This window comes from Chiloscyllium punctatum, chromosome X, assembly GCF_047496795.1.
Source record: "Chiloscyllium punctatum isolate Juve2018m chromosome X, sChiPun1.3, whole genome shotgun sequence".
Classification (NCBI taxonomy): domain Eukaryota; kingdom Metazoa; phylum Chordata; class Chondrichthyes; order Orectolobiformes; family Hemiscylliidae; genus Chiloscyllium; species Chiloscyllium punctatum.
Window position 1 is genome coordinate 18,632,158 of NC_092791.1, and position 20,215 is coordinate 18,652,372.

The 20,215-nt window shown below is 50.3% G+C and overlaps 1 protein-coding gene across 3 annotated transcripts in view; it reads right to left on the bottom strand.

Moving 5' to 3' along the window:
• Positions 1-15,845, bottom strand: part of LOC140471216 (diacylglycerol kinase beta-like) — a 133,679-nt gene extending 117,834 nt beyond the window's left edge. For 2 of the 3 annotated variants that reach the window (XR_011956895.1, XM_072567140.1), the window contains exon 1: positions 15,751-15,845. Coding sequence is in view for 1 of the 3 variants with exons in the window: in XM_072567140.1 (XP_072423241.1) it covers positions 15,751-15,798 (48 nt within the window). In the remaining 2 variants the exon portion in view is untranslated. Of the gene's footprint in view, positions 1-14,586; positions 14,720-15,750 lie in introns of those variants that run through there. The other variant, XM_072567141.1, reaches the window with a different exon arrangement.
• Between the last annotated feature and the right edge of the window lie 4,370 nt (positions 15,846-20,215).

A 20,215-nucleotide genomic window follows, 5' to 3' on the forward strand; every position in this document is an offset into this window, starting at 1 on the left:
GGGGCTGTGGGAGGGGGATTAAATGGATGGGGAGGGTCAGTGATGGGGGATGTGTTTATATGGGGCTGTGGGAGGGGGATTAAATGTGTGGGGAGGGTCAGTGATGGGGGATGTGTTTATATGGGGCTGTGGGAGGGGGATTAAATGGGTGGGGAGGGTCAGTGATGGGGTGTGTGTTTATATGGGGCTGTGGGAGGGGGATTAAATGGGTCGGGATGGTCAGTGATGGGGGATGTGTTTATATGGGGCTGTGGGAGGGGGATTAAATGGGTGGGGAGGGTCAGTGATGGGGGAGAGTGTACACTATTCCAGTTGAATGGAAACCCTTCGAGGAGCTGTCCTGCTCGGGGACTTGAAGGTTCGCTGCCAATGGCGTTCCCAGGGCTTGGCATAAAGGGTGCGTTGTTCCTTCGACAAGTACACTGAAGTGATGTGAGGTGGGATTATGGGTATCGCCATGGTGATGGTTGTCCCATTCTGACCTGTGACATCTCGTTGTGAAGTTCGGGTGTGTGATCGTACCACTCACCCGCTCTTCAATTCCGCATCATTGCTCTGGTCGTCTTTGTGGAATTTTAAAGAAACAAGTTTTCAAGTTACAGCCATGAAAAGTCACAATCAAAAACCGTTTCAATACCCCTCCCCCTGGCCCCCCCCCCTTGCTCATGATGCCTCCATTAGCTTTCTCTTGTTGTGCTTGTTCAATGGCCTGGTTTGATTTGGAACATAGAACATAGAAAAGTCCAGCACAGGACAGGCCCTTCGGCCCACACTGCTGTGTCAGGGATTATTCCTAATGTAAAATAACCTAACCTACGCACCCCTCAACTCACTGCTGTCCATGTGCATATCCAGCAGTCGCTTAAATGGCCCTAATGACTCTGCTTCCACCACCACCGCTGGCAACGCATTCCACGCATTCACAACTCTCTGCGTAGAGAACCTACCTCTGACGTCCCCTCTATACCTTCCTCCTAATAACTTAAAAACTATGACCCCTCGTGCCAGTCAGTCCTGCCCTGGAGAAAAGTCTCTGGCTATTGACTCTATCCATTCCTCTCATTATCTTGTATACCTCAATCAGGTCACCTCTCTTCCTCCTTCTCTCCAGAGAGAAAAGTCCAAGCTTAGTCAACCTCTCTTCATAAGACAAGCCCTCCAGTCCAGGCAGTATCCTGGTAAACCTTCCTTGCACCCTCTCCAAAGCCCCCGTATCTTTCCTATAATAGGGCGACCAGAACTGGACACAATATTCCAAGTGTGGTCTCACCTGGGTCTTGTAGAGCTGCAGCAAAACCTCATAGCTCTTAAACTCGATCCCCCTGTTAATGAAAGCCAAAACACCATATGCTTTCTTAACAACCCTATCCAGTTGGGTGGCAACTTTGAGGGATCTATGTACTTGAACACCAAGATCCCTCTGTTCCTCCACACTGCCAAGAACCCTGTCTTTAATCCTATATTCAGCATTCCAGTTCGACCTTCCAAAATGCATCACTTCACATTTATCCAGGTTGAACTCCATCTGCCATTTCTCAGCCCGGCTCTGCATCCTGGCTATGTCTCGCTGCAGCCTGCAATTGCCCTCAATATTATCAACGGCACCTCCAACCTTTGTGTCATCTGCAAATTTACTAACCCACCCCTCAACCTCCTCATCCAAGTCATTGATAAAAACTACAAAGAGCAGAGGCCCAAGAATAGAGCCCTGCGGGACCCCACTCAACACTGACCTCCAGGCAGAATACTTTGCATCTACAACCACTCTCTGCCTTCTGTCAGCCAACCAATTCTGAATCCAGATAGCCAAATCTCCCTGTATCCCATACTTCCTGACTTTATGAATGAGCCTACCATGGGGAACCTTAACAAGTGCCTTGGCTGGAGTCCATATACACCACATCCACTGCTCGACCTTTGTCGACCTGTCTCGTCACCTCCTCAAAGAACTCAATAACATTAGTTAGGCATGACCTGCCCCTCACAAAGCCATGCTGACTGCCTTCAATCGCACAATGTTTTTCCAAATACTCATAAATCCTATCCCTCAGAATTCTTTCCAAAACCTTGTTGACCATAGATGTAAGACTGACTGGTCTGTAATTGCCAGGGATTTCCCTATTCCCCTTCTTGAAAAGAGGAACAACATTCGCCTCCCTCCAATCCTCCGACACGACTCCCGTAGAGAGTGAGGAGGCAAAGATCTTCACCAGCAGCTCAGCCACCTCCTTTCTCACTTCCCAGAGTGACTGAGGATAATTCTGGTCTGGCCCTGGGGACTTAGCAATCTTAACGTTTGATTAATTTTTGCCACACGTACCGAGATACAGTGAAAAGTATTGTACTGCGTGCTGTCCAGACAAATCCTGCCTCACACACGTACATCAGGGTGAGAGAACAGAACGCAGAATATAGTGTTACAGAGAAGGTGCAGAGAAAGGTCAACTCTAATGTACGAGAGATCTAATATATAAGTCTGATAACAGCGGGGAAGAAGCTGTTCCTGAATCTGTTGGTACGTGTTTTCAAACTTTTGTATCTCCTGCCCGAGGGGAGAGTTGGAAGAGAGTGTACCCGGGGTGGGAGGGGTCTGTGATGATGTGGGCTGCCTTCCTGAGGCAGTGGGAAGGGTAGATGGAGTGGGTGAATTGGTGATTGATTCGAACAGAGTCTCTCCAGGCTATGGTGACTTTGTCCCTCCTGGCTTGCCGTATTTCATTTGCTTTCTCCTTGCTGTGACACAGCCCCTGGTGGCCAGTGGTGGGTTCATTGTCATTTTGTTGTTGTCGTGACCCACGGGTCTGTCCCCGGCATGCTGCAGGGCTCCATCTCATCTGCAAACCGGGCAGTTTACAACCTTCTGGACTCAAGATGGAGTTCAACACCTTCGAACTGTGAGCCCACTCCTTCCCCTTCTTTTAGCTTTGTTTGTTACATTCTCTATCACCCTCCCTCCCCCTCCCACCCCAGTGGGACTGTCTGTCCTTCCTAGTCTGGCTGATAGACCCACCATTGTCCTGTCATTCTCACATTAGAACACAGAACATTGTAGTGTAGCACTATCAACACCCTTTCTCCACACTCCCACCCCCTCCATTATTGCATAAATGTTGCCCCCTCCACACTTCACGTCAGCTTTGATGAAGACTCATCTAGACTGGAAACGTTCGCTTGCTCTCTCCCCATGGATGTTGCCTGAGCCGCTATGATCTCCAGCATTTGTTGCTTTCAGTACATCTGCATTAAGTTGCTCCTAGATAATAGGGCCAGACGTCTCACGATACCAGGTTATAATCATGCTTTGCGCCGAAGTAAACCTGTTGGGGCTGTAACCTGGGGTGGTGTGACCTCTGACCTTGCCCACCCCAATCCAACACTGGCCCACATGACGTGGCATCGGAGCTTGCCCGGTCAGCTAATGGGCAGGAAAATGGTCCAGATTGGGAAAAGATAAAAACTGGTGTTTGTGTTAAGCTATCGATTTCCAATAAAAAAAACCTTGTCAATCTCTGCACATTGTGTGCGGCGTAATGTCAGTCTGTTTGAGAGAGAGAGAGAGAGAGAGGTGGGCAGAGAGCACGTTTGGAAGGTCCCCCATCGATGAGTCACGACAGGCTATCAGGTTGTTTCCAAAGGAAACGTTTCCTGAGTATCTCTGAGGGAGGTGAATATTCCCAACACCACTTTCGATACTTCAAAACGGGGCATTGTGTGAAAACCACTTCAGCTCCTCATGAAATGAATGACTTGGAGCAGCCAGGATGGATGTGGGGCTGTAATGAGAGGTTTGGAGTTTTTGTTTCTTTTGATGATGGTTGGTTATTCAGCCGCCCAAGCGACTTGGTGGCAATGACCTCCCTTGCTGGCTTTGATCATGGTGACATGGGTGCTGTTTCATGTGGTAATCTGTCTGGGCTGTTTCTGAGGCTCACAGGTCTGAGCTCACATTGAACAGAGAGGAATTCAAACACACCAAGGTTCCAATTATCCACCAGCCCTCATGGTTAAAGGGCACTCATTCACCCTCTCATTATCCACCCGGATCTGAAATCTGTCTTCTGGGTTTGGGCTACAACTGCACTAAGTCCTTAAACTATCATTCTATGTGCCAGGTCTGACCAGCAGAGAGATTCCCCCACCCCCCCCCCACCCCAAGACCCTGCAATTCCCACTGACTCCAATTTTCTGGAGTTTAGTTCATCGTCCGTCGCCATTCCTGACTAGATGTGGTAGCACTGGGATGGTTTCCACTGAGGGAGGACTGGATTAATGGTTAGCAAGAGCTTCAACAGTCTATCCCTCATCGTCCGCTTTTGTGCAGAGTCAGCAATCATGAGAGAGCCAGGGAAGACAGCATTCTGTTAGGCAGGGAGTCAGGCAAGACAGGAATGCAAAACCCAAAGGGCTCAGCCATGAGAGTGAGGGGATAGACTTGCAGGGTCATGCAGCCCTCATCTGCTGCAGCGTCTGCACAAGAGAGGGCTCTCTCTGTAGCTGGGTGTGGGAAGTTGGGTAGCTTTCTCCTGTGGAAAAATCTAAGGCCAGACTATTGTAGCTTTTAAGGGGAACATGGATAGATTGGGGTGAGGGATGCAGTGAAAGAGCACCCCGGTGAGCATGGGCTTTTGGATAGCAGACAGCACAGATACCATAGGCTACAGAGCCTCCCTCTGCGTGTGTGGGTGAGGGTTTGTGTGGGTGTGTGTGTGGGTGGGTGTGTGTGTGTGGGTGTGTGTGTGGGTGGGTGTGTGTGTGAGTGTGTTTGTGTGTGTGGGCGTGTGAGAGTGTGGGTGTGTGAGAGTGTGGGTGTGTGTGTGAGTGTGTTTGTGTGTGTGGGCGTGTGAGAGAGTGGGTGTGTGTGTGGGGGTGTATGTGAGGGTGTGTGTGTGGGTGTGTGTGTGAGGGTGTGTGTGTGGGGGGTGTGTGTGTGGGGGGTGTGTGTGTGTGGGTGTGTGTGTGTGGGTGTGTGTGTGTGTATGTGTGTGTGTGAGTATGTGTTTGTGTGTGTGTATGTGTGCGTATGTGTTTGTGTGTGTGAGTATGTGTTTGGGTGTGGATATGTGTGTGTATGTGTTTGTGTATGTGTGTGAGAGTATGTGTTTGTGTGTGTATGTTTGTATGTGTGTGTGTTTGTGTGTGTGTATGTGTGTGTATGTGTTTGTGTGTGTGTGTGTGTGTGAGTATGTGTTTGTGTGTGTATATGTGTGTGTGTGAGTATGTGTTTGTGGGTGTGTATGTGTTTGTGTGTGTGTGGGTGTGAGTGTGTGTGTGAGTATATGTGTGTGTGTGTATGTGTTTGTGTGTGTGGATGTGTATATGTGTGTGTGTGTATATGTGTGTGTGGGTGTGTGTATATATGTATGTGTATGTATGTGTGTGTATATGTATATATGTATATGTGTGTGTGTAAATATGTATATGTGTGTGAGGGTGTGTGTATATGTGTGTGTGGGTGTGTGTATATATGTATGTGTGTGTAAATGTGTATATATGTATGTGCATGTGTGTGCATGTGTATGTGTGGGTGTGTGTGTGTATGTGTGTGGGTGTGTGTATATGTGTGTGTGGGTGTGTGTATATATGTATGTGTATATGTGTGTGTGGGTGTGTGTATATATGTATATATGTATGTGTATGTGTGTGTGTATATATGTATGTGTATGTGTGTGTGTATATATGTATATGTGTGTGTGCATATATGTATGTGTGTGTGTGTTTGGGTGTGTGTGTGGGTGTGTGTATATATGTATATGTGTGTGTGTGGGTGTGTGTATATGTGTGTGTGGGTGTGTGTATATATGTATATGTGTATATGTGTGGGGGTGTGTGTGTATATGTGTGTGTGGGTGTGTGTATATATGTATATGTGTGTGTGTGTATATGTGTGTGTGGGTGTGGGTGTGTGTGTATATATGTATATGTGTGGGTGTGTGTGTGGGTGTGTGTATATGTGTGTGTGGGTGTGTGTATATGTGCATGTGTGTGGGTGTGTGTATATGTGCGTGTGTGTGTGTATATATGTGTATGTGTATATATATGTATATATGTATGTGTGTGTGTAGGTGTGTGTATATGTGTGTGTGTGGGTGTGTGTATATGTGTGTGTGTATATGTATATGTATGTGGGTGTGGGTGTGTGTGTGTATATGTGTGTGTGTGTGTATATATATGTATATATGTATATGTGTGTGTGTGTGTGTATATATGTATATATGTATATGTGTGTGTGTGTGGGTGTGTGTAAATGTTAATGGTTCTCTCGAATGCACCACCTAATGTGTTTTCCAAGAAGCAGGTGCGCGGATGTGGTTTGAAAGTAAACCTTCTTTGTAAATATGCAGCGGGTGAATTTAGCACAAAGCACCTGCTGTTGGCTTGACATGAGATAATATCTCCAGCTCGAATCAAAGGTGATCAGCATTGTCATACAAATCCAGCCAGCAGTGTACAAACAAAGACACTCAAGGCTGCGTCAACTGTCATCAGGCTCTGACTGCATGATAGTGCAGGAACAAGGGGCTGAATGGCCTACTCTCAATCTCTCTCTCACACACACACACCATTCTGCCATCAGCCAACAGAACCTAGGCAAACCCCTCTTTATGGGATCTTGCTGTGTGTCGTCCACCTGACAGAGACTGCTAGTTTCTGGTCTCTGGGGTCCTTGCTGGTGAGAGGTTTGGCAGATTTCTATGATAGGGAAAGGTGTCCGGTTAAAAGGAGGAAGGGAATTGGAGACAGGAGGGTGAGAAAGCAGCTCTCACACAAGAAGAGGAGCGTAGAGGACTCCAGAGACTCGACATGCTCTGAGTAAAGAAACTCCTCATCTTTGTCCCGAAATGGCTGACCCCTTCTCCTGAGATTGCATCCCACAGCTGGGAGAGGCATGCCATCGACATCCACCCTGTTGGTGCCCTGTAAAAATTTTATGACTCATCTCTCATTCAGCTCTAGAGAATACAGGCGATATCTCTATGGGAGGCTATTGCACAGAATACACAGGCATGGGACTGAGGGTAACTTCGCGGTTTGGATCAGAAATTGGCGATGGGAAATGTTCATCCTGGAGTTCAGTTACTAGTGAGGTACCGCAGGGATCTGTTTTGGGGGCCACTGCTGTTTGTCATTTTTATAAATGACCTGGATGAGGGCGTAGAAGGATGGGTTAGTAAATTTGCGGATGACACTAAGGTCGGTGGAGTTGTGGACAGTACGGAAGGATGTTGCAGGTTACAGAGGGACATAGGTAAGCTGCAGAGCTGGGGTGAGAGGTGGCAAATGGAGTTTGATGCGGAAAAGTGGGAGGTGATTCACTCTGGAAGGAGTAACAGGAATACAGAGGTCATGCTGCAGCTGTACAAAACTCTGGTGCGGCCGCACTGGGAGTATTGCGTACAGTTCTGGTCACCGCATTAGAGGGAGGATGTGGAAGCTTTGGTAAGGGTGCAGAGGAGATTTACGAGGATGTTGCCTGGTATGGAGGGAAGGGCTTATGAGGAAAGGCTGAGGGATTTGAGGCTGTTTTCATTAGAGAGAAGAAGGTTAACAGGTGACTTAGTAGAGACATATAAGATAATGAGAGCATTAGATAGGGTGGACAGTGAGAGCCTTTTCCCTCGGTTGGTGATGGTTAGCACGAGGGAACATAGCTTTAAACTGAGGGGTGATAGATATAGGACAGATGTCAGCGGTAGTTTCTTTACTCAGAGAGTAGTCGGGACGAGGAATGCCCTGCCTGAAACAGTAGTAGTCTCACCAACTTTAAGGGCATTTAAATGGTCATTGGATAAACATATGGATGAGAATGGAATAGTGTAGGTTAGATGGGCCGCAGATTGGTATCACAGGTCGGCGGTACATCGAGGGCCGAAGGGCCTATACTGCGCTGTTATGTTCGATGTTCTAACCCAGTTTCCTCAATGTATCCTTCCGAGACAGCTCCCCCAGCTCAGGGATGTGTCTAGTGAACCTCAGTTCTGTTCTCTCCACATTCATCCTTCAGAAAGGACACCAAATCTGTCCACAGTTCTCCAATTGAGGGCTCACCATGGCTCTGCACAACTCCAGCAAGCCACCCCGTCAATCCTGGACTCAAATCCCCTTGCGATGAAGGCCAGCATACCATCTGTCGCACCTGCACGCGAGCTTTTTCTGACGCATGGCCAAGGACACTGAACATCAACCCTTCCCAGCCTCACACCATTGCAGATCTACTCCGAATTTGTTTTTGTTGCCAAAATAGAACCTACAACATCAAACAGCGCAGCACAGAAACGGGCCCTTCGGCCTACGATGTTGTGCCGAACATGATGCCAAATTAAACATCACATCTCTCCTGTTCACGTTGCATCCCATCCTCCATGTTCTAGTCCATTCACTTCCTCGCACATGTCCCCTGGCAGCCTCATCACAACTTAAATTCCCACCGAGGTTTATGTCATCAGCAAATTTGAAAATATTGGCCCAGACGTTCCGAAGGCTCAAAAGTGTTTGGATCAGTGCAGACTGAAGTACCATGTGGGGACCCTGTGGAATCCAAGATGACGTCTGGGTGGAGTTTGCACATTCTCCCAGTGTCTACGTGGGCTTCCTCTGGGTGCTCCGGTTTCCTCCCACAACCCAAAAATGTGCAGGTTAGGCAGGATTGACCATGCTACATTACCCATAGTACCCAGGGATGTGCAGGTTAGGGGTGAATTGGCCATGCTAAATTACCCATAGTGTCCAGGGATGTGTAGGTTAGGGTGGATTGGCCATGCTAAATTACCCATAGTGCCCAGGGATGTGTAGGTTAGGGTGGATTGGCCATGCTAAATTATCCCATAGTGCCCAGGGATGTGCAGGTTAGGGTGGATTGGCCATGGGTAATTATGCATAGTGCCCAGGGATGTGCAGGTTAGGGTGGATTGGCCATGGGTAATTACCCATAGTGCCCAGGGATGTGCAGGTTAGGGTGGATTGGCCATGGGTAATTACCCATAGTGCCCAGGGATGTGCAGGTTAGGGTGGAGTGGCCGTGCTAAATTGTCCCATAGTGTCCAGGGATGTGCGAGCTAGGTGTGTTAGCCATGGGAGATACAGGGTTACAGGGATAGGGGAGGGAGGTGGAGCTGGGTGGGATGCTCTTCAGAGGGTCAGCGTGGACTTGATGGGCCAAATGGCCTGTTTCTGATAACTATTAAACTGGTGCTCCCTGACTCAACACCGGCACTCCCCACAAGCCTTTCGATTCTGGTCTGACAACTGGTTCTCCCCACCCCCCCCACCCCGCCCCCAAACTGGACCCGAAAACCTTTCAACCCAAACCACCACTCTGCCCATCTGTGGCCTGAGCTTCACCCTGTCTGAACACACAGCCCCTCCCTGACCAGCCTTACCACCTTCCCCACCCCCCCCACCCCACACCCTCTGCCACTGGATCCAACTGCCCCCTCCGCCCACCTACCCTAGCGCTCATTCACTTCGCTGGCACCCATGGCATCTTCACCCTCCTGGCATCCCACCCACCTGACGTGCTACTAACCTTCATCTGCCTGGTACTAAGCTGCCCCCCCCCCCGCCCCACAGCTGACACTCACCAGGGGCACTATCACCCCTCTTGCCCACCTGACAGCTCGTGCTTACCCGACATACCTAGATGTCTGCAGCAAGTTTCCTTCCTGCTGCATTTTGTGAATTCCTGGGCAGGTTCAGAACAGGACACCCCTGTCCTGGACTCCCCAGTGCAGAAGAAATCCAAAAGCTAATTTTTCATCCGATCAGGATCAGAAACAGTGTTTCAGGCCTTGACCGGCTGTTACAACTGCATCCAAAATCATTGATCTCCATCGTGCTGTGAGCAGCTGTGCCCCTAGCACTGCAGCATCCCTCTCGGAACAGCCTGTCATCCTGTGAATGACTCATTTATCCGACTCTCTGCTTTCATCTGTAAACCAGCTCTCCATCCGAGTCTAGCAGCCCATTTCCACACACTCAAAAGTTGCTTCTCGGAGCTCCTGTCTGGGGCCTGATCAAAGGCATTCGGAAATTCCAAAAACACCCACATTCACTCACGCTGCTTCGTTCATCTACCAGTCCCAAAAACCTTCAAGGCTCTCAATCTTGTTTTGCCTTGCATAAATCAGCGTTGACGCTGTCCAGATTTACCAACCTTTGCAACACACTCTAACAATTTGCCAATCATTGATGTCAAATGATCTGATCTGTGGTTCTCCACGCTCCCTCCCTCCCTGAACAGTGTGGTTTTATTTGTGACTTTCTGGTCCACAGGAACCTTTTCAGAATCGATACAATTCTGCAAGCTAATCGCGAATGCACCCACCATCTCTCTAGTCACCTCCTTCCACACTCTGCGTTGAAGCTCATCTCATCAGCCTTCAATCCAGTTTACTTTTTAAGTTAGAATCCCTGGAAACAGGCCATTCGGCCCATCAGGTCCACACTCTCCAGACCTCCTCCCCTGTAACCCTGCATTTCCCGTGGCTAACCCACCCTATGGGACAATTTAGCATGGCCAATCCACCCTAGCCTGCATATCCCTGGGCACTATGGGTAATTTCCCATGGCCAATCCACCCTAACCTGCACATCCCTGGGCACTATGGGACAATTTAGCATGGCCAATCCACCCTAACCTGCACATCTTTGGACTGTGGGAGGAAACCGGAGCACCCGGAGGAAACCCACACAGACATGGGGAGAATGTGCAAACTCCACACAGACAGTCACCCAAGACTGGAATCGAACCTGGGTCCCTGGCACTGTGAGGCAGCAGTGCTAACCACTGAGCCACTGTGCTGCCACAATAAGGGTCACTGGACCCAAAATGATAACTCTGATTTCTCTTCACAGATGGTGGCAGAGCTGCTGAGCTTTTCCAGAAATTTCTCTTTTTATAACTTGTTGGGTACTCCCTCTTTAACAATACTGATTTATTTTAGCTCTTCAGTTATGCAAGCTCCTTGGTCGCCCATTATTTCTGAAACATTTTCTGTATTGTTTGTAAATACTAACCATTGCCTATCTTTTCCCAATCCACCCTCGCCAACTTGTCCCCATACCCTCAGAGTTTGCGTTATTCAGATTTTAAGGCCCGAGGTTCAGAATGAGCTATATCACATTCAAACGTAATGTCAAATTATATCATGTTATGATCACTATTTCCCACACGTTCATTTGCAGCGCAGTTATTAATTCACCCTTTCTCATTCCATAATACCGAATCGAAAACGGCTTGATTCCTCATTGGCACATAGAGTCATCCAGTCATAGAGATGTATAGCACAGTAACAGACCCTTCGGTCCAACTCGTCCATGCCAACCAGATATCCTGACCCAATCTAGTCTCATTTTCCAGTACCCCGCCTCTAACTCTATATCCTCTAACCCCTTAGGGCATAGGTTTAGGGTGAGAGGGGAAAGATACAAAAGGGACCTAAGGGACAACTTTTTCACACAGAGGGTGGTACGTGTATGGAATGAGCTGCCAGAGGAAGTGGTGGAGGCTGGTACAATTACAACATTTAAAAGGCTTCTGGATGGGTATATGAATAGGAAGGGTTTGGAGGGATATGGGCCGGGTGCTGGCAGGTGGGACTAGATTGGGTTGGGATATCCAGTCGGCATGGACGGGTTGGACCGAAGGGTCTGTTTCCATGCTGTACATCTCTATGACTCTATTCATATACCCATGCAGATGGCTTTTAAATGCTGTAATTGTACCAGCCTCCACCACTTCCTCTGGCAGCTTATTCCATACACTTACCACCCTCTGTGTGAAAAAGTTGCCACTTAGGTCTCTTTGAAATCTTTACCATCTCACCTTAAATCCATGCCCTCGAGTTTGGACCCCACCCCCACCTCAGTGAAAACATCCTCCCTGTGTCTGTGTGGGTTTCCTCCGGGTGCTCCGGTTTCCTCCCACAGTCCAAAGATGTGCAGGTCAGGTGAGTTGGCCACACTAAATTGCCCGTAGTGTTCGGTGTCGGGGATTGGGTCTGGGTGGATTGCTCTTCAGAGGGTCGGTGTGGACTTGTTGGGCCGAAGGGCCTGTTTCCACACTGTAGGGAATCGAATCTAAAAAAAAACCCTATCCATGCCCCCTCACAAAAGATGAAAGATTTTCAGAGGTCAACAGAAATGTCGAGTCGAGATTAAAACCAGACGAGCCTTTGGATGGCCGGGATAGGCTTGAAGGGCCGAGTGGCCTCCTCTTTTTTCCTTGTTCATGAACAGCAGATGGGCCCTGACCGCAGTAGTTACAGAACAAACCCATCAGCTTGTATATTCGCAAGCTCTGTCTTCGGAGCAAAGTACAGGCAGCAGGAAAGGCCCATTGATCCAAGATAACCAATTACCACACTGACAGACAGCAGCCAGCACCAATTGCTGGATTTCCAGCTGCTTTTCCCATGACACATCCATGAGAAGCCTCCTCCCTCATTACTATGTGCTCTCCAGCTCACTGCTTACTGCACCTCTGTCAAATTTCTGTCGCACTGGCTTGCGAGTGCTTAATGGTTCCTGCTGGGAAATTTGTCATGAGCATGTTGAAAATAACGCAAGGGAGAATTTCCCTGGCTCCCCTCCCCGTAACAAAGCTGCGGCTGTACAGGATATTGGTTCGGCCACTTTTGGATAACTACATTCAGTTCTGGTCTTATCGGAAGGACGTTGTGAAACTTGAAACGCGTTCAGAAAAGATTTACAAGGATGTTGCCAGGGTTGGAGGGTTTGAGCTATAGGGAGAGGCTGAACAGACTGGGGCTGTTTTCCCTGGAGCGTCGGAGGCTGAGGGGTGACCTTATAGAGGTTTACGGATAGGGTAAATAGACAAAAGTCTTTTCAAATAAAAGCAAATTACTGCGGATGCTGGAATCTGAAACCAAAAGAGAAAATGCTGGAAAATCTCAGCAGGTCTGGCAGTATCTGTAAGGAGAGAAAAGAGCTGACGTTTCGAGTCTAACTGATCCTTTGTCAAAGACCCTGGGGTGGGGGAATCCAGAATGACAGGGCATAGGTTTAGGGTGAGAGGGGAAAGATTTAAAAGGGACCTAACGGGCAACTTTTTCACACAGAGGGTGGTGTGTGTATGGAATGAGCTGCCAGAGGAAGTGGTGGAGGCTGGTACAATTACAACATTTAAGAGGCATTTGGATGGGTATATGAATAGGAAGGGTTTGGAGAGATATGGGCCAGGTGCTGGCAGATGGGACTAGATTGGGTTGGGATATCTGGTCGGCATGGACGGGATGGACCGAAGGGTCTGTTTCCGTGCTGTACATCTCTATGGCCATGAAACTGTCAACTGGCAGGCCCTACTCCTGATCACACTCGAGTACCATTCTACAGCTGGCACACTGCACCTCAGGGATTCCTCTGGATCTCTCAGTGTGTGAGGTGGCAGTGCCACACTGTGCCTAGTTTACTGATCCTGGCTCCTTCAGGTCCAGGGGGAACACCCATGGCAAATCCCGGCCTGTCAGCTGCTCTTGTACCTCGGGATGGTGACAGAGGAGACTGGGACATTGGCTCTTCTGGTCAGTACAACCATGCCAGGCTGTTCCTTTACATGAGGCTTGGTTTCACTAAGAGAATTGTCTGATGGCCCATAGTGATCTGTTTAAAAAAAACAATGCAGCGCAGTAAAGGGAATTGGTTATGTGATGTGAATGCCAATCCTCCAGCACTTGCTGAGTGGAACTTGCCCTGCATCTGCAGTACTGCAGTTGCTCACGTTGAACAGCCACTCAGCGGAGTGGCTCGCTTTCACAGCCTGGAGGGATGGCAGGGTGATACCCTGCAGCCGGGGTGTGTGTGTGTGTGTGTGTGTGTGAACAAGGAGCCTGGACCTGCCCTGCTCCCTCACGCTACCTGCTTCCACACAAGGAATCAAAATGCTAGGCTCATATCATCAAATACCGAACACGGGGATGCCCAAAAGCAGCGGGCACAAGTGGCTGGTGATCTGACATCAGCAAACAGATGGCATCCCAGTGTTTACCAAGCAGCCCACTGTGTGTTCACTGCTCTGAGGAACATTCGTGGCACTGTACTGGTCTCTCATTGTTTTCCACCCAAACAGTCCTCTCCTGCACTCTTGAGTGAGGTCACTGAGTTTGAAACCAAACCAGCCGTTCTGGAGAGGGCTGACTGATTGGCCTGACGAGTAATCCCCTCGCCCAAACTGCATTTGAGAGGAGCCAGCCAGCAGGAAGAGAGGAGAAGGGGGGTTTCAGGCGCTGGTGGGTGTTGTGTGGCTGGGAGGGGAGAAGGGGGGAGGTGGATCGCAGCTTTGAATAATCCCCCCCCCCCCCCTACCATCCCCCAATCTGAACTGGAAACGCCAGGGTTAAGGGTAAAAGGAGCCGTGTTCAGAGCGAACGAGGAGGAAGTAAATGATAGAGAAATAGAAAGGCAAAAGTCTGAAACCCGAGGCGGGGAGGATCAATCAAGTCCAGACGCAGACAAGGGATTGGGATGTCAGGGGTGAGGTTGAGCTGCAGTTCGCTCTGTCCTGGTGCAGCCCGATCTCGGAGAATGCCCAGCCCCAGTTAGTGCAGAGATTGCAAAACATCCGTGCCCTTACCCGAGAAGGCCAGCCGTCTCAGTGTCAGGGGGAAGCTGCTGCTGCTGCTCCTGCTGCTTGCTGCTAGACGCCAGTGAGAGAGAGAGAGAGGAAGGGGGAGGAGGTAAGGAGAGGAGGCAGCTCACGATGTCTCAGCCCTGCGAACGGGGGCTGTGTGTTTTGCTAATTACTCACCGCACCCAGGACACACCTCCCGGAGTCACCTCCCTGACCTCAGCACAGCCCCCCCGCCCCTATCTCTCTCTCTCTCTCTCTCTCCCTCCCACCCTCTCCCTTACAGGGACAAGGGCCAAGTCCTGGTGAATGCGTTCAGGATATCTAGTCAGCATGGACGGGTTGGGTATGTTCCCAATTGCTGCACAGCTCGGTCAACAACAAAAAAATAACACCATGCTGGAGATCACAGCATCCCCTGGGATCGCCAGCGAATTTTCTGTTTGATTTCAGTTCAGAGCAGAGTTGTTCCCACAGAGAGCTGGGCAGATCTAACGTGAAGACTTGGAACACATGGGCGTGCTGGTAGTGTCCTTACCTCTGAGTGTGCAGGTGCAGGCCCTAGCTGCTTTGGGATAGGGTGTCCTAGCACCCGCCCCAACCCCCTTCCCGGAGAAATAGCTCATCCTCTGGTTTGAGTGTGGCCACTGTCAAGATGAAAGTGCCCATGAACCAACTTGCATTTCAATCAGCTGAAGCACTCAGAGCAAAAAGCCACCCTCTTGGAGAATGGAGAGGGGCGGCCTGTTCATTTCAGAGGGGGGTGTCCAAAGCCCCTGGGGGCTGGAGTGCCAGGCTCAGGAATTACTGCACCGCCCACTATGCCGCCTTTCAGACGAAAAGGTGGCATGGGCACTGTTCCAAAGGAGAGCTGAAAGGGGTGCCCCCCCCCCCCCCCCCCCGGTGCCCTGGCCAAGCAAATGAATCTGGGGCATGAACATCCTGCTCTTTGTGGGATCTCACTGGGTACACACATTGGCTGCCTGCCCCCCGTACAGTCGGGGCTGCAAACTAGCTGAGGTCACAAAGGGTGCTATACCAATGCAAGTTTTTTCTCAGTCTTTGTTGGGGGAAACTGAATGGTGTGCAACACACACTTACCATTGCACACAGGTATTAACAGTTTGAGTCGATACTTTTTTTTAAACCAGAACCCAAGAAATATGTCACCTCTCTTTGCCGATGCTGTCTAACTGGTTGTGCCTTTTCTGTCCACATTCTTGTGATGTGCGTTCATTCTGATGATCCATTCTGAAGAGAATGTAAAGCGTTCAGGGTGCTCCTTTCTCTCCGTCCCCTCTGCCTCGTGCCCTTGCAAGTTCCATTAACATCTGGATCACCTCCTGAAGTAGGCCTCAGGCCTGGCAGAGCCTACCGATGAGAGGAGGGGCAGTTGGTGCTTTCGGGAAGCTGCCCAGGCCTGAAGGGGCACCAGTTTGGCCGCTGCAATGGGTCACCTGAGGGAGGGGTGCAGTCGGTATCAGACCACGAGAAAGCCTGATGGGAAACCAGAAAGCATTGCCCCTGACAGGGCCTCCCCTCTGACTGTGTGGTGGTGGAGCGGGCCAGGCTGTGATGTCAGGTTTGCGCTGGGTGTCAATCCAACAATGCCCAAAGAGACTAGGAGAGCCCTCTCCCTATCACCCTAACAGTCTTTTCCCTGTTCCCTTACCTACACGATTGCAGTGCGTGTGGGACTGGTAGCTTTCTCCTGAGCGAAAATAAGTTGCTGTGAGCGTGGGTGAGGAGTCAAAGGTCAAACATTCAGCCCACACTGCAGAGTCTAATGTGGGTTCCATTGTGCCAGATGAGTTGCTATGGGAACTGAAGACAAAATGTGATTATAGATTAGGAATGGTTTTCTTATTTATATATCCATAGTGTGCACTTCCTGTGCACTTCACACAAACTTCCTGTGTCACTTTCTTGGTCTGATTGTTTTCTTACAACCTCCTCTGATGCTGAAAGCTCCCCAGAGAGTGTTGTACATCCTTGTACCTCAGGGTCACTGAAAAATGTGTTGCTGGAAAAGCGCAGCAGGTCAGGCAGCATCCAAGGAGCAGGAGAATTGACGTTTTGAGCATGAGCCCTTCTTCAGGAATGAGGAAAGTGTGTCCAGCAGGTTAAGATAAAAGGTAGGGAGGAGGGACTTGGGGGAGGGGCGTTGGGAATGCGATAGGTGGAAGGAGGTCAAGGTGAGGGTGATAGGCCGGAGAGGGGGTGGGGGCGGAGAGGTCAGGAAGAAGATTGCAGGTTAGGAAGGCGGTGCTGAGTTCGAGGGTTGGGACTGAGATAAGGTGGGGGAGGGGAAATGAGGAAACTGGAGAAATCTGAGTTCATCCCTTGTGGTTGGAGGGTTCCTAGGCGGAAGCTGAGGCGCTCTTCCTCCAACCGTCGTGTTGCCATGGTCTGGTGATGGAGGAGTCCAAGGACCTGCATGTCCTTGGTGGAGTGGGAGGGGGAGTTGAAGTGTTGAGCCACAGGGTGGTTGGGTTGGTTGGTGCGGGTGTCCCAGAGGTGTTCTCTGAAACGTTCCCCAAGTAGGCGGCCTGTCTCCCAATATAGAGGAGGCCACATCGGGTGCAGTGGGTGCAATAAATGATGTGTGTGGAGGTGCAGGTGAATTTGTGGTGAATATGGAAGGATCCCTTGGGGCCTTGGAGGGAAGTAAGGGGGGAGGTGTGGGCGCAGGTTTTGCATTTCTTGCAGTTGCAGGGGAAGGTGCCGCGAGTGGAGGTTGGGTTGGTGGTTGACGATGGAGGAGGGAATAATGGATGGCGTTTTTACAGGGGGCAGGGTGGGAGGAGGTGTAAATCTAGGTAGCTGTAAACTGACCGACTCCCAATTCCTTCGTCTCCGCCGCATCTGCTCCAGGAGGACCAGTTCCAATACCGAACAACCCAGATGGCCTCCTTCTTCAAAGACCACAATTCCCCCCAGACGTGATCGACGATGCTCTCCACCGCATCTCCTCACTTCCCGCTCCTCTGCCCTTGAGCCCCGCCCCTCCAATCGCCACCAGGACAGAACCCCACTGGTCCTCACCTACCACCTACCAACCTCCATATACGTCGTATTATCCGTCGTCATTTCCGCCACCTCCAAACTGACCCCACCACCAGGATATATTTCCCTCCCCTCCCTATCAGCGTTCCGAAAAGACCACTAGCTCCGTGACTCCCTCGTCAGGTCCACACCCCCCAACCAACCCAACCCCCACTCCCGGCACCTTCCCCTGCAACCGCAAGAAATGCAAAACTTGCGCCCACACCTCCCCCCTTACTTCCCTCCAAGGCCCCAAGGGATCCTTCCATATTCACCACAAATTCACCTGCACCCGATGTGGCCTCCTCTATATTGGGGGAGACAGGCTGCCTACTTGCGGAACGTTTCAGAGAACACCTCTGGGACACCCGGACCAACCAACCCAACCACCTGTGGCTCAACACTTCAACTCCCCCTCCCACTCCGCAAAGGACATGCAGGTCCTTGGACTCCTCTATCGCCAGACCATAGCAACACGACGGTTGGAGGAAGAGCGCCTCAGCTTCCGCCTAGGAACCCTACAACCACAAGGGATGAACTCAGATTTCTCCAGTTTCCTCATTTTCCTCCCCCCACCTTATCTCAGTCCCAACCCTCGAACTCAGCACCACCTTCCTAACCTGCAATCTTTTCCTGACCTCTCCGCCCCCACCCCCTCTCCGGCCTATCACCCTCACCTTAACCTCCTTCCACCTATCATATTCCCAACGCCCCTCCCCCAAGTCCCTCCTCCCTACCTTTTATCTTAGCCTGCTGGACACACCATCCTCATTCCTGAAGAAGGCTGATGCCCGAAACGTCAATTCTCCTGTTCCTTGGATGCTGCCTGACCTGCTGCGCTTTTCCAGCAACACGTTTTCAGCTCTGATCTCCAGCATCTGCAGTCCTCACTTTCTCCTCATGGTCACTGGCAGATGCTCACAATCACAAGTGCCAATGTCGTACAGGGCGTTGGGAAATCTCGAGCACATTACGATCGAGTGACGATTTCTATGTGCACCTCTTTTGTGGCTCTTTTGTTGCCTCACAACACCAGGGACCCAGGTTCAATTCCAGCCTCGGGCGACTGTGTGTCTGTGTGGAGTTGCACATTCTCCCCGTGTCTGCGTGGGTTTCCTCCGGGTGCTCCAGTTTCCTCCCACAGTCCAAAGATGTGCAGGTTAGGGTGGATTAGGCAAAAGTGAGGACTGCAGATGCTGGAAACCAGAGTTTAGATCAGAGTGGTGCTGGAAAAGCACAGCCGGTCGGGCCGCATCCTGACCAAAAGCCCGAAACATCGATTTTCCTGCTCCTCAGATGCTGCCTGACCTGCTGTGCTTTTCCAGCACCACTCTGATCTTAACAAAGGTCAGGTGAATTGGCCGTGCTAAATTGCCATTATGTTAGATGCATTAGTCAGAGGGAAATGGGTCTGGGTGGGTTACTCTTCAGAGGGTCAGTGTGGACTGGTTGGGCCTGTTTCCACACTGTAGGGAATCTAATCTAACCTATTCTAAAATGTCATCTTATTCTCGCAGTCTGCTTGGCTTTCCTCAATTCTGACATGCTTCAGATCAGGATTTAAGCGACTAACACTCAGTATTAGCCACTGAAACAATTGGGAGAGGATCACCTAGCAGGCTGATCCCGTTAGATTCAGACTGGGTGGATTAGGGTGATCTGACTCCTGTGTTTAGGGCTTTAATGAAATCTGTGTGGCTTCTCCAACTTTGCAACATGATCGCTCCAGAAACAAGGTTGATCCCTTTCGCTTCAGTTGCTGACAGCATCTTCAGCAGCCCTTTCGTGACCTTCATCGATGAGGCACCAGTTCCAGCGCCATCCTGGGCTTTCAGAGGCCCCGCTCATGACATTCCCCCATTCCTCCGTTGCTTTGGGGAAAACAGGTGATCAGGAATGGAAGAGGTGAAGTCGAGGAGCAGTGCACACCTCCCTCCGATCCTCACAGGTCCAAAACCTGTGGGGGCTGGCCTTCAGCAAGGGTAAGGTCTCTGATCTATACCACACACCGTCTCCCCCTCCACCGTTTCCAGTCTGAGAAGACTCAATGTTCTGAAGAAGTCCTGCCAGACACGAAATGTTGACTCTGTTTTTAGATTAGATTCCCTACAGTGTGGAAACAGGCCCTTCGGCCCAACCAGTCCACACCGACCCTCCGAAGAGTAACCCACCCAGACCCATTCCCCTTAACTAATGCACCTAACACTACGGGCAATTTAGCATGACCAATCCACCCTGACCTGCACATCTTTGGACTGTGGGAGGAAACCAGAGCACCCAGAGGAAACCCACACAGACTCGGGGAGAATGTGCAAACTCCACACAGTCAGTTGCCTGAGGCTGGAATCGAACCTGGGACCCTGGCACTGTGAGGCAGCAGCGCCAGTTCTGTCCACAGATGCTGCCAGACTGCTGAGTTTCTCCAGCAATGTCTGTGTTTGCTTAAGATTGACAGGGTCCACAGGATTTGCTTTTAACTGTTGAGATCCTTTCCCTTGACTTGCACAGCACAGGGATTCCACCTCTTGGCTTGACTAACAAGGTGGGGGGAGGTGTGGGGGGTGGGGGGGAGGTCACAGCTTATCGGAGG